Source organism: Tyto alba, unplaced genomic scaffold (assembly GCF_018691265.1).
Source record: "Tyto alba isolate M040663 unplaced genomic scaffold, T.alba_DEE_v4.0 Super-Scaffold_3, whole genome shotgun sequence".
Lineage (NCBI taxonomy): Eukaryota > Metazoa > Chordata > Aves > Strigiformes > Tytonidae > Tyto > Tyto alba.
The window spans coordinates 3,851,320-3,879,026 of NW_024881304.1; the positions used below are offsets into that span (position 1 = coordinate 3,851,320).

At 42.5% G+C, this 27,707-nt stretch overlaps 1 protein-coding gene across 1 annotated transcript; it reads left to right on the top strand.

Moving 5' to 3' along the window:
• The first annotated feature begins 255 nt into the window (after positions 1-255).
• Positions 256-27,459, top strand: RHOA (ras homolog family member A). Its single transcript, XM_042799366.1, has 5 exons — positions 256-403; positions 18,635-18,792; positions 21,601-21,721; positions 25,054-25,184; positions 26,177-27,459. Exons 2-5 carry the CDS (start codon positions 18,637-18,639, stop codon positions 26,348-26,350), a joined length of 582 nt encoding a protein of 193 aa, XP_042655300.1. The 5' UTR covers positions 256-403; positions 18,635-18,636; the 3' UTR covers positions 26,351-27,459.
• The last annotated feature ends 248 nt before the right edge of the window (positions 27,460-27,707 follow it).

The following is a 27,707-nucleotide window of genomic DNA, read 5'->3' on the forward strand; positions in this document are numbered from 1 at the left end:
CGGCTCATAACGGGGAAAGCACACAAACCAACACACACACACACACATCATCCCCCCGAGAGCGCCCGGTGCCCCCGCCGCGGCGAAGCCGGCCCGGCCCGGCCCGGCCCCGCACCGCGCAGGCGCGGCCACCCAACCCCGCGCGGCGTAAATAGCACCCGGGCTTTTATAGCGCCCCTTCCCGGCGGCCCCCGCGCCGGGCGGCGCCGATTGGCCCGGCGGGCGGGCGGGGGCGCGCGCGGGCGCGGCCGGGCGGTGGAGGGGCGGGAGCGCAGCGCCGCGTCGCGTCGCGCCGGGCCGGGGAGCGCGCACGCCCCCGCCCCGCCCGTTTCCGTTCGCCGCTGCTCGAGCTCGGGCCTGTAGAGCAGGAAGCGGCGGGAGCGAGACCCAGCGCAGGCCGCAGGTACCGGGGCGGGGTGAGGGGGGGGCCGCTCTGCCGCCCGGGGAGCGGGGGGGGGGGGGTGGGGGGGCGGCTCGCCGGCTTTTCCCCTCCCTTCGTGCCGCTGCTGCCGCCGCCGGGTGGGGCCCGCCCGCCCCCGCCGGGCGCCCGCGCCGCGGCCTGCGGGGCGGGGGCGGACGGGCCCGGCCGAGCCTCTCGCCGCCGCGTCCGGGCGGCATCGCGCGCACAAAAGGGGAAGGCGTGTGCGGCGGCCCGGCCGCCCCTCCGAGAGCCCCCGAGTTTCCGGCGCCGGTAACGGGGCCTTTTCCGGGCGGCGGGAGCGGGGGAGGGGCGGGCTGGGGCGCGGCCCCGGGGGCTCCCCCCGCTGAAGCCGCCCGCGCCTCGCCCGGCGCCTGGGCCGCGGCGGGGACCCCGCTCCCGCCAGCCCCGCCGTGGGCGGCGCGGAGGCGGTGCTCCCCCCCAACCCCCCCCGCACACACACACACACACACACACACCCCGCCGTGGGGTGTGACACGAGTGGGCACCGGTGGGGGTGACCCGGCTGACTGGCAGCTTGTTGTGGTGACGTCACCCGGGCGCGCGGGAGGCGCCGCCACGCCGGAGCGCGGAGTGGGGCCGCGGGGGTGAGCCGGGGCCGCGCCCGCACGCGTGGGTCGCCCACGAGCCCCCCGCCAGCGGCGGCTCCCGCGGAAATACGTCCCGTTTTTTATTCGTGTTTAAACTTTTGGCGAGGGAAGAGATCGCCTGTCGGAGCGTTAACTGCAAACTTTTAATTTTGGTGTTTTGTTTTTTTTTGTTTGTTTGTTTGTTTGTTTTTTTCACCGAAGCCGGTGCAGCCCCAGCAGGCCGAGGGCACGCGGACAGGCGTGTAGCACAGAGCTCGGGTTTGGGTTAAAACGAACTGTTAGCACGATTGGCTTCGTGTGGCCCGGCAGTCTTACCTTAGACTAAAAATAACCCCGCTTTAAACTATACCCTACCTAAACCTTCTTTGCCAGGAAACGAATTCCTTCAGGGGCGAGAGGGACCTCTAGAATGCTTTGCTTGTGTTTGGGTCTGAAAAACAACCCCAAAACAACTTATGGAGGTGTACAGAGTTAAAAGTTATTACAGAGACTCGAGACAAAGTATTGTCCCCAGTCAAATGGTGCCTTAACTACTTTGATATCCCTTTAAGTCTGTCTCTGCGAGGTGTCTGGAATGGGGCCTTGTTTGTTTTTAGTTGCTGCCTCATATCCAGCTTTTGTTTCTCTCCCTGTATGGTTCACCTGTTTGTGGTGGGGAACCCTGCATGGGCAGTGGTTCCCACCCACCCTTTTTGTATGTGATGCAGGATTTGGAGAAAACTAAATCCTAAAACCTACCTAGGGAATGTTAGGTCTGCTGATGCCTTTTTTTTAATTATTTATTTTATTTTCCCCCAGGGATTAGACTAGGTAATAGTTCTGCTGCCTGTGTGATTTTAAAACAGTGCACTTCTAAAACCAAACTTCTATAACCTTCTTCCTATCTCAGACATTTCACAAATTAGTTTTACTTGTTCTAAGTGTTGTTTGTGACTCAAAGTATTAGATTCTCCACTGGTTTTATTTTGGGAGGGTTTTTTTCAGTAGGGAAATATGAAGTCTTTCTCTCCCTGAAAAGATTGTTTGTGAAAATATTTACGTTTTGTTGAAGGCTCTTCTAATACATCTGTGTGCCTTCCTCCTGCCCTGCTTTGGCCTAACCTGGGTCTGCAGCCACACAGCACTAGCATTTCTGTTTCAAATACACAGGCTAATTCTGGCTCTGATTTGGACCTAGATTGCATGTTTAAAAAAAGAAAAATTGTCATTAGCCTTATTTCATTTTAATTAGTTCACTGCAATGCTTAACAGCATATTCAGCATAAACGGTTGATATAAATTAGTCTTAATGGGTGATTTGTATCACTTAACATTAGAATACATGAAGGGTTTTTTAAATAGTTTCTCATGACATAAATGCACCTTCGCATGGGGGCAAAAGAAATTCAGTCACAGAGCTAAGCTGAGCAACTCTTATGTTATCCCTCCCAGTTCACCAAACTCACGCTCTGGCCAAGTGCCACAGCAATTGAGCGCCAGAGGCGGGGAGTTCTCTGAGCCAGGAATTGACAGTAAAAACATCCTAAATGATCTTAACTGCCACCAGGATGTAGGACTAGTGATGGATCTTCAGATAAGCAAATCCCAAATTAAAAAAAAAAATTAATAGTTTGAAGTGGCTTAGAAATATCATCTTTCCTAATTTTTTTTTAGTGGTAACTGTTGTTTTTCCTACTTTTTACGCTTTGTCTTTTTCTCTCAGCCTGTTTACATTGTCCTGAACCCTGCTGGCTCTTCTTTACGCCATTTCTGTGGTCCACTCCGCCCTAGGAATTTCTGACCTTGACTACTACCTTCTCACTAGCCTATTGTATCTTTCTCATTCAGTCTCTCTGTAACATTTTATTCTCTGCTGCTTTCCTATCATTAGGTTCTTTCCAAGTCTCCACTCAGACACCATCTTTTACCTTGTATACTAAACTCTAACCTGGCTCGTTTGTTATTTCACATCTATTTAAACTCATGTATGGCTCTGTTGTCTTACAATTTGTCTTCAAATGCAGTTTAACTAATGTGGAGGAAAAGTTTAATCAGTGAGTTTGAGGAAGTTAACATGTTGATAAAGGCTACCCAGCATGCCTTTTAAATCTTAAATTGATCCATGATGAGTCTGTCTTAGTAAACAAGTAATAAGGGTGAAGCCCTGTAATACAGAACAGTGCTGTGCAAAATAAATGCACCAAATGACAGCTTGCCTTCATTCCCAGGGATACAGCTGTGCAAATGCACAGACCTGAATGCACGATGAAAATCCTCTGCTCCTTGCCTATTGGTATGGTTCTTCTGCAACACTGGACACTATATTTAGGCAGCTAAGTAGAGGTGGTTGCTCACTACTTTTGGGTTCATATCAGAAGTAAGCCAGATATCCCAGAAGACTGTCTCCAGTACACTGGTTAAGTTATCCTTGCTTTAAGCCATTTTATATACCACTGTTAGGTGCCTGGGTGCCTTCTGGCCTTGATGTAATCTCTGTTCTCACCTCATTCTGAACTGTGAGTAAAAACTATGAGAAGCATCATTAGAGTTGATAGAGCAACTCTGATCTGTCCATCCTCTCTTCTGCCCTTTTTCTATCACCATGTTTTCACTTGAGAAGGGCGTTTGAGACAGTAAAAGAACTAAGATATCCATAGATCACCTTTTAATTAAGATATTTGCCACCCACTGTTGCGTACACACAACTAACAGCCAGTACTTCCTAAGTGAATCATCTAATTAAACTAATCAGAACAAGGTTCACTGTCTTTCTCTGACCAGCCTTCTTGACCAAGGTCCCTAGTAGAAGGAACAGATGGAGAGTCACTAGTGTACTGAGTGAAATTGGGCAGTACACCCACAATGGTTATGAGGTCTTTCTTTCCTCGAGCTCTGACAGTTGTGGGGGTTTTGTTTGCTTTTTTTTCATTGTTGTTCTTAATCAGAAACAGGGCTGAATTCAATCTCTTTGCTTAGTTAACTATCGGGGCTTTGCAACAATACATAGTTCTGTCTCACCTGACTGTGTACAGACTGGTTGAACTGTCACATTTGGAGCAGATCACTAGTGTGGATGTGTACAGAGTGATTCCTCCTCGTCATCACAGTTTTAAGGAATGTTGTCTTTGTGCGTGTCAGTGGTTTGAAAGAACTAGCAGCTCTCCAAGTACCGGTTATCTCTGTTTGCATTCTTTGCTAACATTTAATTTTTCTTCTGTTTTACACCTGGAGGCTCTTTGTTCTTCACTTTCTATCTGCTCTGTTGAAATTGTGTGAGATGAGAAGGCCATCTTCTAGTAGGATCTTGACTTGGTACTGACAAAGTGAATTGGCTTTTTTCTTGAACCTCAGTCCAAAAGCTGTTTAGAAAGGCTGGGTTCCATGTAAACCACAGCAGAACTAGGCTTCTGCGCTTGAAATTGAAAATGTTGTTGGGAAGATTTTAAATTATACTGTGGAATGTTGACAGATGAGAATGAGTATGCAGTTTGGGATAAATAAAGTATTAGAAATAAGAATACAGCCTTCAGAAAGTTCAAGTCATGAAGCTGACCAGAAAAGTAAATAAGAACGTGAACTCTGGCAAGTCAAATGAAAAATATAAGGACCCGCCAGAAAGACTGAGCAACATCATACCAATAGCAAAAAAAAATTATTTTCCGAGTACATCAGAAGCAAGAAAGGTGCTAGAGTCTGGAGGGCCAATAGATGACAAAGAAATGGAAGAAATATTTGATGATGAAGCTGTCAGTAGGAAGTTAAATGACTTATGTGCATTCCTGTTTGCCGTGGTGGAGTCCAGAGAGGTTCTTATGCCAGAAATTCTCTCTATGTGGAGCAGGACTCATTGGAAGATCTGTCTCTGCTTGAAGTGTCAGCAAAGAAGTTTTTAGAGCAAAGTGATAAATATAGTTATGAAATGCCAAGACCAGATGGTGCTTGCCCAGGGGTTTCAAAGGAAACTCAGGCCTGAAATGACCAAATATTAATTATGCCATGTAACTTCTCACTTAATACCTTGAAGCTAGAGAAGTAGAAGATGGCTTACATGGTAACAGTTCTTAAAGATAGTTCAGCAGGATATCACAGAGTTCAATGCCTTTTTCCAAAATAAATTATAAAAAAAAAAAAAAAACAGATGGACTAAAAACTTAGAGCAGGAGAAAATCAATGTGGCTTTGGAAAGGAAGCAGTGCTGCTTAAATTTGCTGGAGTTTTTGAATGACTGAGAAGGGAAGTTTGGGACAAAAGAAGAATGGAGATCTGTGTTAACACCTATACTGTTTAGCATATTTCTGGTGAGAAAGGTGTTGAGTAGTAAGGGAAGAAAAGACAAGAGCTGACTAGGAAGAATTGCAGCTCATCCTTCTGACACTGAATTACAGGCAGCAAAATGTCAAATGGAAATTTGTTCCAGGTAAATACAAAGGGGGGGGGGGGGGGGGAGGGAGGAGATATTTATTTATGCACTGATGGGGTGAAAGTTAATTAGTTAATTATTGCCACTTAGGAGGAAGAGCTTGTCATAAGTCTGTGAAAATGTGAGTATAATGTACAACAGTGGTTATATGAGCATGTGAGGGGCTTTGGGGAAAGAAATAAAGAAGAAAACAGAGCTTTCCGTTCTTAGTACACTGATTACTGTGGTTTTGTGCGAAGGAAAATGGACTTTGAGATATAGTGCAATGGAAAAAGCAAAGAAGAGGCTGAGAAGAATAATCAGGGATAAGGAATGAATTCCATACAAGGGATGCTTAAAAAGATTTGAACCCTTCAGCTTGGCGAAGACATAACTGAGCACAGTCTGGTGTAGATCAAAACTGATGGTGCCTCTTCTGCAGTCTGTACAGAGACTTCAGAATGCAACACCACAAAGTGCTTTGAATGACAGTGATTTACATGGCTTCAGAATCAAACAGATGAAATCACAAAAGAAAATGCTATCCAATGTGCTGTTGAGCACAGATATTAAAAAACCTAAGAAAATCTCCAAGCTGGAAACTGAGAAAATACACTCACAGAGGTATCAATGCATTTGCTCGTTTTTTTAGTCATCTGAGATACCTGCATGTGTCAGGCAGGGTGCTGGACTTGATGGGTGCTTGATCTGAACCAGTGCAACCTCAACAGATGTCTTGTGGTGGGAGGAGGAACATAGGTGAGAGTGTCAGCTATGGGTACAAAAAGATGGTTGTCTGGAAGAGTTAGTGTTAGTTTCTCTTGTCCATATGTACTTCTGCTGCCAGCTGCAGGGCAGCGGTGGGAGCCTAAAGACAGGGCCATCTCACCCAAGCAGAACCTGCCTTGTTCAGCGTGTGGGTGCCCCACATCCTCTTTCACATGCTGGAGGTGTCTGGGAAGAGGATGCCAAGGAAAAAAAACTGGCACAGACGCAAAGCATTTTGCAGATCGCACACAAGTGGAAATCCTCAGATCTACTATAATTACCTCAATATTAAGCCCTAATCTCATTTTGTGCAAAGTAATCTTGGGACTTGGTATTGCATAAGAGACGTGCTCTCGTAAGTCATTGTGCCTACAGATAACAAAGATCTAGTCAGTAGAGGCAAAGTAACAACAAGGTTAAGTGAGGGTGGAAGGACAGAAATGGCAGCCGCAGATCCTGAGGACAAAATACTGCTTTCTGCCCCTGTAGTCCCAGCGTTGCCTTCAGCCTTAGAGAGGGACTTGTCATGGTAGAGTAAGGCAGGGGAGAAATGCTGGAATTAGACTTTTTTCCTGGGTTCTGAATTATAATCTATATAATTTACTAACTATATAGAAATAGAGTGAGGAGCATAGGGGTGAACTTTGCAGATAGTTTAGAACAAAGAAAGTCTGTAGCAGACCAGGAGGACCTTGCTAAGTTTGGTGTTTGCAAAACAGGATGCACCGTGACAATGTTAAGACAGAGTTTTGCTTGCACGTATTGCTTTTAGGTTCTAATGATTCTGGCTCAACCAGGCTTTAAAAAGATGTTTCAGGAACCTTCTTTTGTGATGTTTTTTCCCCAATCAAGTGTTGAAAGCAAATTAAATGACCTGACTTGGAAAGGAAATGAAGGCATCTGTTTTGTTTGCACTTAAAAAACAATGCAAGAAAGCCCTACATATGAAATAGGAGAAAAGTAGAAACCGAAAGTAGAAAATACACAACAGAAACTCAAAGGCATGAAAAGTAACTGGGAGAGAAAGGGAGCTCAAAGAGAAACCTATGACTGAGAAAATAGGGATCTAAAAAGTTGAAATGTGGTAGAAACACTGAAGCACTGCCATGTGCCCTGCTGGGAGGCCTGCCTGCCTTTGCTTGGAACCTGCCTCAGCCCCTGGGCCCTTGTGCTTGTTTTAAAGACTGAATGCTCAGGCCCCAGCTTTTCTCATCACTGCTTAGGATCTTGGAGGAGTGTCTGTAGTCATTTTCTTTCTTGGTTGCATCTCTTCCAGATTGCCCTTTTTCCAGTTCTGCCATAGTTTTTCTTCATATGGATGCTGTTCTATAGTTCAATAACCCGCGTTGCCCTGATCTGAGTCATTTGCAGTTCTGCTACCGCCTTTTGACACAGGGAGTATCACAGCTGCACACAGAGTCAAAAGATTCAGGCATACTTGTGGATTCCTCCATCAGTTTAATGATTTCTGTTTTGTTCATTTTTTTCCTAGTTATTAATACTGGGTTTTTTTCTTTTTTTTTTATCTCTTAAGTGTTGAGCTTGTTTTTTAAATTAATTAACTATATAAGCCTAAAATATTGCCCTTGAATAACAGTGGTCAGCTCCCAGTCCATCATTTCATATAGGAAGTTGAATCTGTGTTTTACCTTGTGTATCACTTCACATTTATCTATTTCAAATTTTATTGCTTAGTCACAGAGTATGTTGAGGTTCTGAAATTCATCACAGTAAGCCCTTGCCTTTATTACTTGAACATCTTGGCATCATCAGTAAATTTTGTTGCATTGCTATTTTTCCTCACTTTTTCAGGTCATTTAGGAATGTTGAGCTGTGCAGGTTCCGCTGGTAGTCTTCCATGAGAGCTGAGCATTTCTTTCTGTCTGATTTTCTGTCTCTCACCAGTTATTTGTCCATACACAGGGAACTTCCCTGCAATCAAGTATTTTGATTATATCTTTAAAAAAAAAAAAAAAAAAAAGAAAAAAAGAAAAAAAGTTGAATAGTACTGCATGCCTAAGATGACCAGACTTGGTAATTGGCACCTCTATTTCAATATATATCTCAACTCTGAAGATCTCTGGCCTCAGAATGGAGGAGTTTTATATATTTTTTTTTTCCAGAAAGTTCTTTACATACTGCAGCAGTTAAGGAGTTTGAAAGAATGCTAATATGCAGTAATAATAAAGAGAAGTAGGACAACCTTAATGATTATAATCCCATCAGACTAAGACATCAATCCCAGGTACAATAATGGAATAAGTAACAAAGTGTTCAGGAAAGAATTAAGGCAATGTCACTCAACCTGGACTGGGGGAAATAGAAACAATTAGTGTTAATTGTTTCAGTTTGGTTCTTAAGTACAGTTGTTCATTTTAGCCTTGGGTTGGCACTTGACAGTAATTGCACATCATTTTCAGTGAGAAACTAAGCCAGTACAAAATCAATGTGGTTCATATTAAATTTAGTAGAAAGAGGACAGCTTTAAAAGGCAAGTGGAGACTCAAGTGAATCTGTGTCTAGTGAGAACATGATGGAGTTAGCTCTTGGGCTGTATTTCTTACCAATCACCTGGAAAAACCACAAAATACCAGTATGAAGAAATTTTCAGAGGGCAAATAAATGAGGAAGTGACAAATAAAATGTCATCGCTAATGCAGAAAATGTAACTAACTGCTGGAGAAAAAAGCATGGTAGTGGGTTCTCTGTTATCACCTATTTTAAAGTCAAGATAGTCCACACTTGAGTTAATGCAAGGAGTGAAACATGTACCAGGGAATGACCAAGCTGGGGCTTGTTTGCACTTGAAATGCAGCTCAGGGTGTGGTTCTGTGATATGGTGTGAGTGGATATAACAGCACACCCTTGTCAAAACGGGGGTGTCTCTGGGCTCCAGCTCCTGGGGCCTCTGTTGCAGCAGCCCTGGTGCGTCTGGGGCTGGGATGGACAATGTGGGATGGGAAGGTGTGCAGTGCTGGGCTGCCAGGGGCTCTCCTGGCTGAAGCACTTCACCACGAAACCTCTATCACTTTGTTACTCCTCATGCTAGGAGCAGCCAGCTGATAGATCAGCCAGTCACTACTGTCAAAGGTATAAAGATATTTAAAAAAACCTGAACTCTGTGTGAGGAAGCTTCAGTCTGGGAAGTCTGTTACATGAGCAGCAGAAGGAGAGTGAGTGAGGTAAACTGTTCACTCTATTTCCCTTTTGGAGTTAGGAGGCATTAGAAGAAACTAATAGGGACAATCTTGAATTTGAAGGAAGTGGCTTTACACACAATGTGTAATTAAGCTGTGGGAACTCCCTCCAACAGGATGTTGTGAGTGCTGGAAGTGTACATGGGTTCAAAGGGAGTCTGGACAAGCTCATGGAAGAGAAATCTATTTGAGGTTACCAAATTCATGGGAAGCACATCTGACCCAAGAAGCTCCTAAGCTCAAAGTGATTGAAGGCTGGAGAGCAGGAGGGAAGGGGGACGAAGCTTCTCATTCCTTATCCCTCTTCTGCTTTTCAGTAAGAATCCATTCATTCCTAAGCTGACACCTAATGCCAGGTGCTGAGGTGGAGACACATATATCCCAAGTCACTGTACCTGGTTTTAGATGTGTGTGGACTTGTAGTAAAGGACTGTCTGTAAGTCTCTAGGTGCAGCAAATGTAAGTTCAGGTGCAAGGACGGCTTGGTCCCCTGGTCAGTGTCTGTGCTGGAGCTGCTTGCAGGACACAGTGCTGGGTGTAGAGGGTTGCACAGGTAATGGCTTGGGTGTTTTAACAAAAGAGAGTTTGTGTGTTCCTGGGAGTGTTTGATTTTGTGGAGGCATTCCTGTAAAGCACGGGCAGGTGGGCTGTACAGGGAAGGAGAGCAAAGCAAAATGTTTTGTTCTTTCTTGTGGTGGTTAGAAATCAAGAAAATTTATCAGAATCCAAAGCAATTTTCTTCTCTGAGAGCCAGTGGAATTGTATGTTGTCATACAGGATTTATCCTGAAGAGGAAAGCAAGGGCAAAGGCTGTAATTTGATAGGATGAATCCAGCTTTGAGACTTCACATGATATATCAGATTAGATGTACTATGTCCGCATAACACACAACACGGATCTAGTACTGACTGCCGATTCAGGTTTCCTCAAAAACTTAGCAGTGGCAGGCTTTATGCTGGATGAGGTACCTCCTACCCTATCACAGCCATTACAGGAGCAACATAAACAACACACAGTGTGCTTATCTGAAATGCATTGTATGCCCATGCCTGTTAAACACCAATTTTGTACTTTGGATAACTCCTTATGACTGTATTAAATTCATCGGTCATTAAGGGTTCACCAGGGCTGGCACTGAACCAATGTTGTTAAGACCTAATGCAGTTAAGCTGACACTGCTCCCAGTTCTGGTGATGTGGTACAAAGAGGCTTGAGCTGGTTATTTGTGGAGTTAGATGAGACCTGGTGAGGTTTATCAGCTAGGGTTGTAACAGCTATACTGCTCCAAATCTAAAGCTGGCCCTGGAAATGTACAGCTATGATTGCAAAGCACTTTTCCTAAGCTAGTAAAACTTGCCAGACTTGAGCATGGTTAACACACAGTCTTAATAAACTGCTAGCATAAAGCTGAATGCTATGCTCACCCTGTCCAAGGACCTTCCTGAAGGACCTATGTCCAGTATTTTAATCCCATTGGATACTATGCTAACCTTCTGTGCCATTTTTTCAATTGTACTTCAATCTTGTAACAGAAAATTTGTTTCACTGTGGCTTAATGTGCAACATCAGTAGCCTTCGCTGTGTTTTGCCAGCTTTGGGACTTTTTTCAAGTGTTAAATTTCATATGTAACCCTCAGAAAAAAACCCAGCAGATATCTTTTTCTTACCAACTGTTCCCACATAGCACCGTAGTTGGAAATAGGCCTATTCTGCAGTACTGTCAAACTGCTTTATGTGCTGGATGCTGTAAGGAATATAAATATAGTTGTTTCCCAGAGGCCTTGTTAGCAGCACTTTAAATAATGTGGCTTATCAGTTTATGAATGCAAGTGTCCACAGGCAAATTTGCACAGAATTAAGTAAATTTCAATTATTGAAATAAGCTGTATTGACTGTCTCCTTTATAATGGTGACTGCATTCATGTTTTTAGTGGTTGTATTCCAATGGCTTGTAAATGAACTGTATTTCTACCCCAGTAATACTTGATTTCAAGTTGTACATGGTACCAAAGAGAATGAGCACTCTGAGCATGGAGTTCATCTGGCTTTACTTTCAGTGCAGCTGTACAGATGAGTTCTATTCTGGATGTCTTCATAAATAAAGACAACAAATAAGTGCTCACTTGATGCATGTTTTGGTGTATGTAGCTCTTCCAGGATCTTTTAGGAACGCTGTAGCAGAAACATGGATTGTATTTTTTATTTATTTATTTGATTGAATCACCTTTTTTTCTTTTTTAATTTTTTCTTGCTCTGGTTGCAGTCCCACTGATACCCATCTTGCAACTTCTGTAAGAGGTGAATTGGGGTTATAGTTTCCTTTACTTCACAACTATTGCTATTTAAAAGCATAGCCCATCCTGTATGGGTTATGTGGAAAAAAATAGCATGATAGGATACATAGGTTTATGTATGCTCAAATGAGCTGATTTGAGCTATCATGAATAGCATTTCAACGGCAAACAGCAGTGTTTCTGACATTTGTTTATACATACTTTCACTAATTTGTGTTGCGGAGGAAAAATAAACACAAACTGTATAGTTGCTGACATTTTCTGTTGGGACTTCAGCGGAGGAAAAGGTTGAGATGCTTGCCTCCTGTTGCCAATTAAACAGCTGGGAGATGTGGGAATCCTGGATTCTGCTCTAGAGGAGGGTGGATTTGAGTGGTTACGTCCTTCTGCCATCTTCTTCCTGGCCAGTTTGCCTGCCCCCCTCCCCATTCATGGTCTTTTGGACCATCTCCCCCACCCAAATGCTCCATATCCAATCTCAGGTTCTTTGCTGTCTATGTACAGCTGTGCTCAGAGGCCTATTTGCTTTTGGGCTGATCTGCTTTCTGCTCCAAACTGTTTTGGTAGTTCTCAGTATTGATGCTAGACCTTGCTAAACAGCCAGAAGAAAACTGTGGGAAAAGCCTGCTCATCCATGTCCTCTTCATCACTGGAGTCTTTGGGGAACTTATTCCTCCTCCCCCTCAAACTAGAACAAAAGTGAATATATTTTAAGAGTAAACTCAGGTCCTGGTGCAGAGGCAGTTCTCCCCTGTGGTAGGTAGAGGGCAGGGCTTGACTAGTCAGGGTGGGGGACACTTGAGTAGGGTTTCATCTTCTGGTCCCTCAGCCTTGCTGCTGTTCCTCCTGCTGCCCCAGGGCAGGGCTGACTGAATGAGGGGGGAAATGAAGCAAGTGAGAGGAGTGCCAGGCTGTAATTTGCTCAATAGCAAACTGTAAGTACTGAGTGTGGAGAATTTGGCAGCAAAGCAGTCTTTACAAGATTTCAATACCCTCACTTTTCAATATTTTGATTTTAAGGACTTCAGTAAGATTAGGTGGGAAAGAATTTAAAGGATGTTTCCCCCTCAGCATCAGAAACTTCGTTAATGATCCCACTAACTGCTGACTTTTTGCTAACATCTGCAGTAATCCAGATCTTTTCTGACAAAACTACATGATACAAGGGATCTGCCTATATGGCATAGTAGGCAATGTAAAGTTGGTAGTAGTTGTTTGGTAATTTAAATTAAATCTAGTCGGGATACCTATGTGATGGTAAAGATCTGTTTTTCCACCTTATTACTTTCTCCAGGATGAGATCCAGTGCAAGACAGGCAAACCTGGCATGTTTGATACCAGCTTATCCAACTTCAGAATGTCAACAGCATGTCCACAGTCCTCGCTCATGCTGTGTGGCCTTGGGATTTGCAGGAGAGGAGGCAGTGGAAATGTTGTTCTTTGGAAAAATAAATAGCGTGCTGAAGAGAATAGGCGAATTCCATTGCAGTAAACAATAATACTTTGGGGGGAGTACATTTAAAACATGGAAAAATATATTTTTCCAATTTCTCATTCTTCTGGAGTATTTGCTAGATTCTCTTAACAAGCAGGGCTTTATGCTGCATGAGTCTTGGAGCGTCACTGCACTTAGAAATAGCAGCTTCATGTAACAAGGATATTAGTGTGGTAACTCTCAGCAAACAGGAGCTCCTTGTGTTGTAACCTCCTGTGATGTTAGTGGGATTGAGTAAATGATGTCTAAACCTCGTGTAATACCTGTAAAAGGCACTGGCCTAGGTTGAGGAAATGTCATAATCTACTCTTTTCCATTCAGATGAGTCACTTGAGTCATCTTGTGAGAGTTTCCACTTTGAATCTAGCAGACTAGCTGGTTTTAAGTATCATATAAATGCAAAGGTGGGAGGGGTGGTTCATTTAAGAGTAGGAAAAATTGCAGATCTGTCGTCTTTCTGCAAAAGACAGTACAGATTTCCCTAGAAGATCACTGCAGCCGTTCCATTACACTAATTGGGATAGAATATTTCTTGGTCAATGTTCTGTGTGCATTGTCAGTGATGCTGTTACAGCAGCTTTCTGGATTTATTGGTTTCTCCCTGCCCTATGCATTGTGTAGAAGGATGAATGTCTAGTACTTGTGTTTGGTTACAGTGAAGTAGTGGTAGCTTGGATTTGGTCTATTTGTAATATCCTCTTAGGTAGTTCATATAGGTTTTTTACCTCTAAATGGAGACACATACTCACTGGTGACAGGCAGTACTGAAGCAAATACTAAGTTGCATGTAACGTAAGTACGATACATCTTCAGTTAAACTTTTTAAGCGAGAAAAGTGCTTTTCGATTCCTGTCAAAACATACTGGTGGTCGAAATTTGATGTATTTCCAGGCTTCAGAATACTTGATTAAGAAAACCAGGGCATGTCAAAATGCAGCAGAAAGACCCAACTGCTGTGAATGCTGTTAGTATTGTCCTTGTGGTAGGCACCACTAAGATGTCGTCCATTCTAAGCAATCAGGTTTTTTTCTCTATTGTACTATGGAGATGTTGCTTTTTTGAGTATTTGTCAGACCTGAAAAATCCTTATAGCTACTCTCTGGATAGGAATGTATTTATTTTAACTGAAAATAATGAGCTAAAAGATGCTGGTCTGTACACTGAATCCTCTAAATTAGGAAATAATTTTTGTAAGTATGCTTAATGCATGGATGATGGGATGCTGTTGCTGTGGTCAGATGTCTGCTAAAATTTGAAGAACAAATACAGGGGTTTTGAACATGTAGCACCACTAGAACAATTTCCATATGAATGGAGACCTTCAGTGATACAGACAAGATGAATCTGTCATGAGAAGAAAGCTGGGTGCAGACCCAACAGTAGTGTTCCATCCTTGATTATCCACATGTTGAATAGAAGTGTAATTAGTGTAAATAGCGTTGTTCAGCAAGTAAGGGTTCAACCTCACTAGTAGAGAAGAAACTTCAAGTACCATAAAGCTATAAAGTTTGTAACCACTAATGTCAGGAAGAAACAAGCAGTTCTGGTGATCGGCGACTTCTTTCCAAGGTTGATGGAGGGGCCTATCCAGTGATCAGACCTGGCATTCTGAGGTGTCTCTGTCTACCCAGCATTTATAATCTGAGCAGTTTCTGAAAATTTGTTGAGGTCCATAAACAAACTAGCCTTAGCCTGTGCTGCATGCCCAGGGGAACACTTGAGGTGAGCAAATCAAAAGTGACTCCTAGGGCTTTGGAGGCAAGTGAAAACTTCAGGGGTATAAGTGGTGATCTTTGCATCCTGAATTGAATTTTATACAACGCACTTGTTCCAAGGACATTATGCAGAGGGAATTCTTCTGTGGTAATGCTCTGGAAGGTGAAACTAAAGTAAAAAAGATGAGGATGCCATAGGTCACCAAGAAAAGATAAGGTTGATAAGGCTTTTTGTGCACATTTTGGCAGTATCTAATTACCTAGATGTTCGATGTACTAGATGGAAGGGACTGCTCAGCGGGTTTGAGATGTCTTGGTGGCCATCCTGCATATAAAAGACTGTGAGCAGAGGAGAGTCTCGTGGGGTGGATCCTAAGCAGTGGGAAGGAAGTGGTTGAGCATACACTGCTGAAGGGCACCTTGACTGACAGAGTGGTCTTCCACGTTGGGTCTGAGTAATGTCAACAGATCTCTGGAAAGATTCAGGCAGGGAGAGTTTTGTGATAGGTTTTTCCCGGGAAAGAGATATTGAGCTCAAATAGGACTCCTGAAATAACTTTTTTATGTATATAATTTTCAAGCTATTTAGCTATTATTTTTTAGAGAAGGGTTTATAGAAAGTGCTACATTAAATGATGATATTTTTACAGAATTGCAGTTTTCTTGGAGGCCTTATGCATAAGTATGTAGAAGGCCAAAGCATAAAATGAGATTTGACTGGCAAGGAACACTTAAAGAAAAAAAAAAAAAAAACTAGAGTGACAGAAGTATTTAGAGGAAGATAAAGGAAGAGTTGATCTGATAATCCATGGAAAAAGTCTGTTACCCATAGGTGATGCCAAAAAGGTCACCTGCCCTAGGTGCTATTGCAGGTAACACAAGTGATCAAGGGCCAGAGCGCCAGCTGCTAGCACAGGAGGGAGGAGGAGGGAGGATACTGAGGAAGGACAGGTTATCCCATTCCGTCATCCACCTACTTTGTCTCCAGTGTGGTTTCATCAGTGACCTAGATAATTATCTGTGCATCACGATTATTAAACTTGCATCTGAGAGAGGCTATGATTAAACTGGAGGACAGAACTAGAACTTGGAGGTAGAATAAAACATTGGTCAGAGGGAGGTTAAATAAAAGCATGACAGTAGAACATTGAGCTGTGTCAATAGATAGCAACTGTGTATCAGTCTTAACGAAAAAAGATCTGGGAGTTATCATTAATTAAAAGCTGAATGTATCAACACTGTTGTCTTCTGGGGAGGAAAAAGACATACACTTCTGGTATGGTGTTTAAGCAACAGTATATACTGGCAGATCAATAAAATAATCCTTCAGCCCTAGTTAATGTTCACAAAGCTCTAGGTGAAATACTGAATTCCGTTTTTGGGCTCCATGCTTTGGTAAATTCGTGCCAATTGGACTGTGCCCAGAAGGGAGCAACAGGAAAGTCTAGGAAATATGATTTACAGAGAAGGCCTGAATAAACTGGAATTGTTTGCCCGAAGAGAAGACTAAATGAAGGCAAGTGTTCTCAGCTGCACTAGAGAAAGGGAATAATCTGTTTTCCTGCGGCCATAACAAATAGGATAAACAGTAATGGGCTTACATTACATCAAAGAAGGTTGAGGATACACATTGGGGGAAATTTTCTCCTAGTAAATATTGTGGAGCACAGGAGTAGATGGCTTCAGAGGTTTTGTAGGACTCAACATTACAGTTTTGAAGAGCAAATTAGACAAAGCTGGCAGTAGGTAGAACTTCTAAATAGTTGATCTTGACTTGGTACAGAGGACAGATGATTTCCAGTTCTGTAAAAATAAAATATTACCATTGCTAGAAAGTATTCAAAGCCATCTAAAACCACTGAAAGAAAACCGTTTTAAAGCATGGATCATTTTAAACCTTCCACAAATGTAAAAATAACCCCAAACCCTAAGGTAAATAACTTGAATGTATGTGTGTATATATATATCGACAAGATGAAAGCAGCTCATGTTAGAGATAGATTTGGATTACTTGAGCAGTTGTGTCTGACAAAACTGTACCATACAAGTCCTTGAGCCCTTGCTGCTTGATGGGCTGAAATGGTCCTCTGTTTGCACCTGGAGCAGAAGTACAGAATCTCTGTAATATTCACTGCTTCTTCATCACCTAATAGTACTAAAGGTTGCTTTTAGATAGTTAGTTTTACCTTTTTACGTAATTTCATAAGGCAAGCGATAGAGGTGGAAAGGAGAAAATGTTTTTGCTGTGTCCTTTAATTCTCTTCTGTGCTTCTTTGAGCCCTTCTCCCCTTGCCAGCAGCTCTAGCTGTCCTCACAGAGCTTTGTACTGGGATCATCATGGCAAAAGTTAACTCACAAGGGTGCTCCCTCTGTGGTATTTTGGTCATGCAGTGGTAGGTATTATGGTGGCATTGATCTTTGCTCCATTTCCAGGAAGCTTCAGGGGATGACTAAGCAGCTTCCACTGGAGTGCCTTTACGTTATGAAGAAGAAAGTAGTTATGGTTCTGTCCTCATTCCAGTCCCTTGTAGCCAGGTCACTCCCTAAATCTCTGGCTTGTTCCTACAGTGGTCACAAATAAATGCCTAGGGAAAAGAAATAAGAGGGCAGGCACATCTGTAGTGCTTCACAAAGTACTCTCAGCCTCTGGAGGTTTTCTAAGGCAGATGTGGTTTCTTCATTAACTCACATAGGAAGCTTTCTCCCCTGTCCTTGCCCAATCCTCTTTAGGCCTGTATAAATTTCTTTTGTCTGTAACATCCTCTTGTTGGAGTTCCCAAAGTCCATTGCCTTGTGGTGGGCTTGAACCCTTTTCTACTATCTTTTGTATCACCCCCCTCTCATTTGTTTGTGGAAAGTGATAATGAACAGTCAATCCCTATCTATACTATTTGGGCCACTTGTGACTTTGTAGAAATTTGCCAAATTCAACACAATCATCTCCTTCGGTCCCATTCTGATTCTAGGTTTTTGTTAAACCTTTTCAAGCTTTCATACAGTCCTTTTGAGGCCAAAGTTACATGTGAGCAAGCCATGGATTTGTCTGGTCCTAGAACAAATCAATACATTGAACAGCGGAGATCTGTGTGGAGCAGCCCAGTGGTGTTGCCATCTGTGTAACCCCTTTACCTAATGTAAGCTGATAGCAGGCTCTGTTAACCTGGTAACAGCAACACCCAGGAAAGCAGATTGAGGGGTGGGATGTGTTCTTCCAAAATCCTTTTCAGTGTGGTGGTTGTAATTCAAGGGACAGGCTGGTTACCTTGAGATCCTTCTGTTGGTGCTCTGATGTGGCAGCAGGTGCTCCTCAGTCCAGCTGACTGGCACTTTGTAGTTAAGACAGCTCAGTGTGACATGAAAATGTTACTGCCCTTGAATTGAAGCATCTCATATTTGATTACCTAGAAGACTCTTTTCAGAAGGTGCTCTTGGACAGTGCTGCTTGCTCGCTCACTGTCTAGATTTTCCTATCTTAACTTCTAGAATAGGTCAAGAAATGTTAAACCAGGCTGGTCTCTTCTCTATTATTTTTGTACCTAGTGGCTTGCTAGTGTGTTGACAAGTGCTGGGGAATGTTTTTCTCAAAAGGATGAGAATGTGAACTCAGGTGATTCCAGATACCTGTCTGAGTCTCTAATGGACATATAGACTCAATGTAAAAGTTCCTATTAATTGAAAACTTGGTAGTTGTTGATTATTAGCATCTCCGTTAAAAGCTGTAGCGGAAGAATTAACAAGTTGACATTTTGTTTTTCAGCTATGGCAGCCATTCGAAAAAAGCTGGTTATAGTGGGTGATGGTGCCTGTGGAAAGACCTGTCTGCTGATTGTATTTAGCAAAGACCAGTTCCCTGAAGTGTATGTTCCCACTGTCTTTGAAAATTATGTAGCAGATATCGAAGTGGACGGAAAGCAGGTATGTGTACAGTTCTGCAACAGTCAAAATGAACTTGCGTTTATTCCCATTAGCATGGAGATCTCTATACTTCCTTAATAAGTGGTTAGTACATACGCTTAGTGCTTACATTGTAAATACATTTTTAAATATAAGCATGATCCTGGGGAAAAAATATTGGCTTTGCTAGAACCTGCTCATATCCAATGTCTGTTGGACAACCTTTGTCTAACATTATACAAGTTGAGATTCTAAAAACCTTAGTTATTCCAAGTAAAATGTTGCAGCAGGTGGGAGGGGGTGGAGCATTTCAAAGGTGTGCCTACATGCTGAGGACACAGGGCTACTAGCCTTTGCAGTTGCGTAGTGGAGTATCTGTTTTCATAGGAACTTGGTATTGTGATTAATAAAGACTAGTTCCTGGAGAGTCTCTTTCATACCCATTCCTGGCAATATGCAGGATCCTCTGCAGAACAGATGACTGACTGGCTTCAAAGGAATTTGATTTTTGTAGTGTACATCAGCATCATCTGTCCTGTTTGCCTGAAGGACACAATTCTTAGCAGCCAAATGTACCCACCACTCATTGTGCTTCATTTTTAGTTTGTACTTCAGTAAATTAATAATGAAAATATTTAATTTTAGTTTTAAATATTTTGAAAATCAGTTTTCAGTCTGTGTGACCTCTGAGTCCCTTTGTTTGCCAAGCAAGCAAACATGCCAGACACTTGCTCCAAGAGGCACTTTTCAGAAGGCTGCTCTCTGAATGCCAGTTAGGTTGCCTTCTTCATTTATGTCACGCAGGGTAGTGTGTGACGTGTAACACAGCCACTTTCCAGGATACTATGGAAACACACAAAGCAGAAACTTTGCACCTTGGAAGCTCAACTCTTTGAAAAGCCTTTTAGGTAGCCATGGCATATCTGTTGTGTTACCATAACCACGCAGAGCTGGCCTCAGGGCCATGGGTCCTCGTGGCAGGCATGTGCCAGGTTTCGGTGCTGAGCTTCCCTGTTTTGCCTTTCGCCCCTTGCTGCGACATGTGCCTTTGCTCTGGGTTCAGATACAGTCAGGACATCTTTCAGTCAGTTCCAGTTCAGATGCAGTGACAGATTGATTGAAACTGCTCAGTTTTTATCTTGATTTGGGAAAAAACTTCTTGAGCTAGTTTTGGGGTTTATGTTAAATTTGATTTCCTGCTGTTATGGGCATGAATTATTTGTGGTCTTAGTCATGATAGTTCATGCTATTTGAGTCTAAAAAGAGCCTTTCTCTCCCATTATATGAATGAGTAAAAAAAAAATTTAGATTTCATGTTAGAACATGTTTTCCCCCCAAGTGACAGTTTTGGCAATTTCTATATTGTATCTTAGATTCTAAGGACTACTGTTTAAAAATAGGTATGATATCCATCTCTCTTTTATCACCTAGTCAAAATTCCTCGTTTCCCTTCTGCCTGAATCTCTGCATCTCTATATGGGTAAACAGGGAGTCATGCCCTATCGGCTATATGTAGTCAGTATCAAAATAAAAATTGCATGAGCAGCTTGAGCAATGTGCTTTCTATTGTGGATATGTCTGCTGATTAACTTTTTTTTTTGCAACTAGATGGCATGTTTTGTCCAAGCACTTTGTCTTCAGAAAACTTGATTAAAAACGTTTGTAGGAGAGCAGTGCTTAAGACTGTTCTCTTTGACAACCACTTACCTCTGTTTTCCTAGAAAAGCATTACCAGAAATGTTGAGAAGCCATGTGAGGACAAAATGGTGATGGTAGGAAATGCATTTTTTTAGATAGAGCAAAGGAGCCGATTCCAGTGTCACGTGAGGGAACCTTCAACAGACATCTCTGTAAAAAATATGAACATTTGCCACAAAACACACATTTGCAAATGCAGGGGTGACACTGAGTATTATTTCTCAGTGAAATACAGAAGGATTTTTTTGTGTATGCTTGCAACTGAGGCTTTGTATCTTCACAATTTAACCGAACAGTTGCATTGTGCATTCAAGCTCACATTTGGTTTCCAGTTCTGCCCATCTGTATTTTTCTGAGCTGCTGCGGGCTTTTTTTCCTGTAATTCTTGAATGTAAGCTTAAACAAGAAGGAACTCATTCCATTACAAAGGCAGATCCATCAGAGGATCTCAAGAATATGCCTTAAGAGCTTGATTCTAGTTTTTAAATTTCCTAGTTTAAACATTGGCTATTCCTTTTACAGTTTTAAACAGTCCTATTGGGATGTTCTCCCCTAGCTCCACCATAAGTAGAAATATTGAGAACATTAGCTACTTTACTCAGCTCTTAGTAACAAGAAGCTTTACATAAAATCAGCTTAATTTCTTCTGTGGTGGAGTTTTAATGAATTTGTGTGCAAATGAGTACAGTCTTGACATTTCTTAGTCACTACGGGTTCATGCTGTAAACCAGCTTAAACCGTGCATAGTCTTACAAAGCATATACTTAGGGAGTCCACTTTTACTGAAAACTGGTATTTCTGGAATGCTTATCAGAGAGATTCACAGCCCATTGGAGCCAATTCTCTTCAGTTCTTCTGTCTTGCTTTCCTGCTGGTGGCTTTTATGTCCTTTCAGAGAATTGACACTGGTCAAGGATATACAGAAAAGTCTCATAAGATGCAACAAATTGATTTTTGGAGTTATGAAATGTAAAGTTTCTACTAGTTCTCCTTTCAAAGCAGTTTGTCTTGTAGTCTCCTCCTTTTGAGTGGCATTGACTGATATACTTCATCCACTTCTCTTGGGTTATTACCTTCTGAATCAAAACTTTCCTGGTGATCTGGCTAACTGCCTTGATCTTTCTTCTGCAGGTTGAGTTGGCTTTGTGGGATACAGCAGGACAAGAAGACTATGATCGACTTAGACCGCTTTCTTATCCAGATACTGATGTTATACTTATGTGTTTTTCAATTGATAGTCCTGATAGTTTAGGTAAGTAGATCACTAATTGAACTGGAACTACATCTCTGTGTTGCTGTATTCCCCTTGGAAATCATGCTGTAAATTATATTTGTCTGTGCTGTAATGATTGAGAGCATTCCAAGTTTCAGAATTCATACTGGTTTGAATGTAGTTTTCAGACATCAAGGTCTTAAAGGAACCTGTATTTTTCAACAGTGCTGAGCTGCACTTTGTAAGCCTCAGCAGCACGCTCTGCTTACCCAGGGCTCTGCTGCATATTTTGAGCAACACTTAGCAGGGAGGCTAGGTCAGCTTCCCTGGCCTCGGTCGGCACCCCCAGCCTGGCAGCGTTCTCTGGTGGGCCAAGGCAGCATGCTGGTGTGCTCGGCCCTCGGGAGGTGCTGCCTTGGTGACCCCCAGCAAGCGGGAGGGCCATAGCTGCACTCTGCTGTGTCCAGGAGCCCCAGGAGTACGTGAGGGGTCCACTGAGTGACATGGCCTGCCCAAGGTTGGAAATTTTTTTTTTTTTTTTTTTTCCCCCCTCCTTGAAAATTGTAGGTTCTTGCATACTCAGGACCGTGCTCTATCCACGAAAATGGAGTAACTTTCTTTCTATGTAAATGGGAAAGCTAGCTTTGTGTTTTCACCCCTTCTACCACCCCCTCCTTTTATTTAAGAGAGATCAGCTTGAAACACCCTGAGTTATTAATCCCAAATAGCCTGGGTTTTTTTGTTATCTGCTTGGTGGGTGAAAAACATGAGCTAGAACCATATTGGAGGGGTGCTTGCGCTGAAAGGGGGGTGGCAATCTCACTGATGGAAGCGATCAGAGGCTGGAGATTTATACTCCCCTAGTCTTCTTTCCAGTGACTGACATCTGCTTGTGATGGAAAAAAGAGGAGTTGCCTGATTTATTATTTCTGAGCTCCAGAAACATACATTTAAAAAATCTGTGTATTATTTGGGCACCTCTTCTGTGTGGAGCCCAAGACTGAAGTCTTCACTGATTGATTTATAAATCTGATGTGTAGATATTGATGTATTCGATCTTACAAAGACATTTTTTGAAGAGGGCAAGGAGCAGGAGATAGAAATACTCTTAATTCTAAGACTCAATGTCTCTGGAACTTTGATTTCTGTTCCTTTAAAATGATAATTACTCCATCCATCCAGTGTAGTCTCCTAAACAAATACATCAGGGTAGCACTTTCTCAAACAGGTGAATTGCTGTAAAGGTTCCCATATCTACTCCTCACCAGTGGGATTTGTTCACTAATCACTAATTGTGAGGTTTCTTATTAGAATGCAGATAATGTTAAGGTAGATCTTCAGGCACATCAATTCTGTGTGTATATGAACAGCTGTATTCTGACAAGAACCTTTTGTACAGTGGCTGACTGATACGTGTTTGTAACTGGCCAAAATTATGCCCATGCATTGGGCAGCTCCTAGCCAGGAAAAGTGGGAGACCCCTCTGCTTTGTCTGTTAATAACAGGCAGCAAATTATTTTAACTAGTGCTCATAAATGGGATACCACTTCTCTCTTAAATGTATTAAACCACGGAATCGTTTGAAGTTTGCTGCTGCCAGGGTGATCACAATCACTGCAGGCTGTCCTTAAAGAGGCTTTTTTCCTATACCTCTGATCTATCTTATGGATGAGCCCTGCTTCACAGAGTTGTGTCTTGGGAAGAAACAAGAATGAGACAAAGGAATCAGGAAGCACAGAAATGCAGATAATGGAAGGATTAGTCCTGAATGCAGTTACCACAATGGTGGAAAAATACCATTCCTGCCACAATTCACAGAAGGTTTGAGTAAATGAGCAAACAAAATATTTCCTAAGATGTTACAGTGGCATTACAGTCTGATGGAGTTATTGCTTGATAGCTGCTCAGTCCCATTTCTCACCCTGCCTCCAAAGGGCAGCAGCTGTTGAACGGGCAGTTGGATGTGAGAGTGTCTGTTTAGAAAAATCAATGCCAGCTTGACATCAGAGAAATCCTGATCTCTTTCTTCATCACTTCCACCCGATCCTGTGTTCAGAGACACCTGTCATTGTCCTCGTCTCTCTGCAAAACAATAGGAGGTTTAGTGGGAGGCGGTGCTGTGGTCCAGCCTGGTGTGGCTGTTAACAGCTACATGCAAGGTTTGAACTGTGCTCGCTTCTGCTGCACATGCTACTGCCCTGGCAGCTGGAGAGTAACTGACTGCCTGGAAACGAGATGGGTTACTGAACCCTGGAGGCGGGAGGAGAGGGGTTTAATTAAGTCAAGTGTGATCTTGGCTAATTTTTCCCCCCTTCCTGCTCACCAGTATCAGGGCGCCTGTGTCCCTGGGAGCAGTGAGCTGCCAGACGGCTCTGCAGGTGTGCAGCATCTAGAGGCCAGCACCCCCTGAGCACCCCAGGTGCAGCTGCAGAATTGCTGGTTTGGCTGTAGCGCAAAAACTGGCTTCAAAATGCTTGTCTAAGTTGTTCTTTCAAGCGAGAAAACAATGCCATAATAGTGAATGTGTCTTCAAAAGCTGAATGGAATTTTGTGAAGATAAAAAGGGGTTATATAGCCTGCAGGTATATCCACTGGTGAATCTCAGATGTCTGAGAGCTGCTGAAAGCAAAGTCAAATGTTTTGGGCTGTTCATCACTTCCTGCTATATAGAATTTATCAGAGGTTTGCTTTCAGAAGCCCTCAAGTCTTCCATTTCCAGCTCCGTTTAAAAAAAAAAAACCAAAAAAGTCATGTAGGGAAGGTTATGTTAGGAGGAAGAAGTTTCCTGTGTATGAGCACAAATTCATGTGCTGCAGATAGGGAGAAATGGCAAATCTGCAAATGACTTGCACAGAAACAAAGATGTGTATCTGTAATTAGTGTATAGAATAACATTTCTGCTACAGTTAAGGGGAGAGTTTGGAGTGGTTGTTTGATGTTGCTTTTTAAAAGGAACAAGTGATTTAAAAACTTAATGCTTCAGGGTTGTACCCATCTTTAGCTTCTAGAGATAAATAAAATGTTTCTCTTGAAGCAAAATATTCTATAACTCTCTACTTCAGAATTCTGCATGCTGTTTGTTGAAGTACCTTATGCTAACCTTTGTCAAGTATCTACTAAGATGCAGAGAAGCCAAGAGTGTAGGTGTCCTTCAGCCTGAAAAATTACCGCAGACAGGCTTGTTTTTTTCAGTAAAACCAAAACAAGTCTATTTGCTTCTCAAGCTAATAGCAGAAAAAAGAACATCACTGTGGATTAGCAAGCTAAAACCATTCAGGCAAGCAGGTAGAAGCTTTAAAATAAAACTCTCCCCGGAAGTGGGTTTTAGTACAGTCATACCTTTTTTTTTTTTTTTTTTTTTTTTCCTCCAGAAAACATCCCAGAGAAGTGGACCCCAGAGGTGAAGCATTTCTGCCCCAACGTGCCTATCATCTTGGTAGGAAACAAGAAGGACCTGAGGAATGATGAGCACACAAGACGAGAACTGGCCAAAATGAAGCAGGCAGGTTTCTTTATGATAGTTTTACAATAAATGAAGGAAGTGTATAGTGCTTGAACCAGAGCATTAAATGGGCATCTGCAGCTTGCTGCCAGCTCCCCATGGGCTGCATAATGAACACTTATCTATGACAGAAACCAAAAAGTATATATTACTTTTAATTGAATGTTTCTTTTTTCATATTTGGAGATTTAATTTTTAGAAAAGGTTCTCAACAATGAAAATGGCTATATTGGGTTACTAACAGTCAGCTGCTGTCTGTACTGGAGAGCTGGATCCCTGAGGTAGAAGGGAATTAATTAGGAGACATGAACACGTCAAGTGCATGCACACTGGAGTTCTTTGTTTTGCATGTTCAGGATGTGAAAGGAAACAGTTTTACTGGTGGGTGTATCGAGGTGATAACCACAGGTGCTGTAAGTCATTCCTGAGCCTATCACTAGTCTTCATTTTCAGATCATGTTTGAAACCCCCACCTTGGGTGTGGGACTGCAGATACTCTGCTCTGTCCTGGAATTTTTGCTCTTGTTGCAAAGTATTTGTTTTCATACAAAGACTGAGGCAATAATTTGGGGATTTGTTCACAGACTTTTGTTACAATTGTGGCAAAGGGTTGCATAAATGTTTCTTCTGAAATCAGCAGTCTTTTGCTCAAGTTTCAAAGGGTCTTGTGGCCTTTAAGCTCAGAGGTGTTAGAAAACCGATTGTGTCTTCAAGCGTTCGCACAGTCTGCAAATATACACCCCGTCTGTGTAATCCAGGCTGAGGTGCATGCTGCATCTTGAGAAAATAAGCAAATTTTATTTTAAATATCCTTTTATTATTTAAAGGATCGCTCTCAGGGGAGCAATTAATTATTAACTAACCAAGTAATTATGTGCATTTAATCCAGAAATTCCTCTGCCTTTGTGGGGAAGCTGGATGGGAAAGGGAAGACTGGTGCGTGTCTGTGTGGCTTTGGATCATTCTCACCTGTTGCTTCTGTGCTGTTGCAGGAGCCTGTCAAACCCGAAGAAGGAAGAGATATGGCAAACCGCATTGGTGCATTTGGGTATATGGAGTGTTCGGCAAAGACCAAAGACGGTGTGAGGGAGGTTTTTGAAATGGCCACTAGAGCTGCTTTGCAAGCCCGGCGTGGCAAGAAAAAGTCCGGGTGCCTTCTCTTATAAAGTGTGGCCAGAGGAAGATGGCCAAAGCAGCACCCTGCACTTGAGTAATTTTGAAGTGCTGTTTATTAATCTTAGTGTATGATTACTGGCCTTTTTCATTATCTATAATTTACTTAAGAGATTTAAAAATCGAGTCATCTTGCTACCAGTATTTAGAAGCCAACCATGATTTTTATAACAATCTGCATCAAATTCATCTGTGCACCCAAGGTTAACCTCAACATTCCTCTAACAAACCTTTTCTGCACTCACAGGATATGCCAGGCGCTAATTGAAGACAATTCTCTATCTTCTTTCTTCTCTCTAGAAAGAGAAAAATCTGTCAACACAGAGGATTGATCTGTAACTACTTTATAACTAACGTCCTATTCTAATTGAGTACAACAGTTACATGGCTGTATGTGGAATCAAGTGTAGCTTCAGTGCTATCACATTTAGGAAGGTCTGATTTTCATGGCTCAGTGGTGTAAAGCATTAGTTTGAAAATGTGATCACTCTGAAATGACCAAGTCCCATTCAGCTAAGGAAAAGTGAGGGTTCTGTGGTTTCATGTTAGTTACCTTTTAGTTACTGTGTAATTAGTGCCAGTTTAAATGTATGTTACCAAAAATAAATCTATTTACCCCAGCTTAGATGTAGTATTTTTTGTATAATTGGATTTCCTAATACTGTTACTTGTAACCTCTGCGTTAAGGTGTTCTGGGTTTTTTAAGAAACTGTATTTGAAAATAAAGTCCGATGGAAAGCAGCTGATCCTCTTCCCCTGTTCATTTGTAAGAGTCTGACCCATTTGAATGATTTGAGTGGTCTGCACACCCCAGGAGGAGTTTTTTCCATGACGTGCCGTAGGGATGAGAAAAGACAGCCTGCTCACACTCAAAGCTTCTGAACTGTTCAGTTGCCTTAAGTTCATTGCTGGACCCAGTTTCAAAACTGAAAAAAAAAAAATAAAAAAAAAAGAGAAACTTTTTGTGTAAGTTTGGTTACCATGTAGTGATCAGACTCCTAACCTGTGAACTTCTTGCTGTTCTGCAGCCAACTAAACTCTTTCTGTATTTTCATTTTTCCAACAACTAATAGAATAAAGGCAGTTTTCTAAGCTCCCTGTATCCTGGTGTCTGTATTCCTCACTCTGGGTTTTGGGCCCAGCATCTGACAGCCTGAATCAGAAATACCATTTTTGATACAGCTGTGATAGGATTCACTGAGCAGCTGCAGGTGCTTGGATGCTTATTTCTGTTTCCCAGCAAGTGCTACCCACCCGCTGCTCGCAGCGGTTTCCGAATGCTGCAGCAGAGCAGAGGTGGAGCCCCCTGCCCTGCCTGGCCCCTGTGGCGAGTGGCAAAGCTTCCCAGGA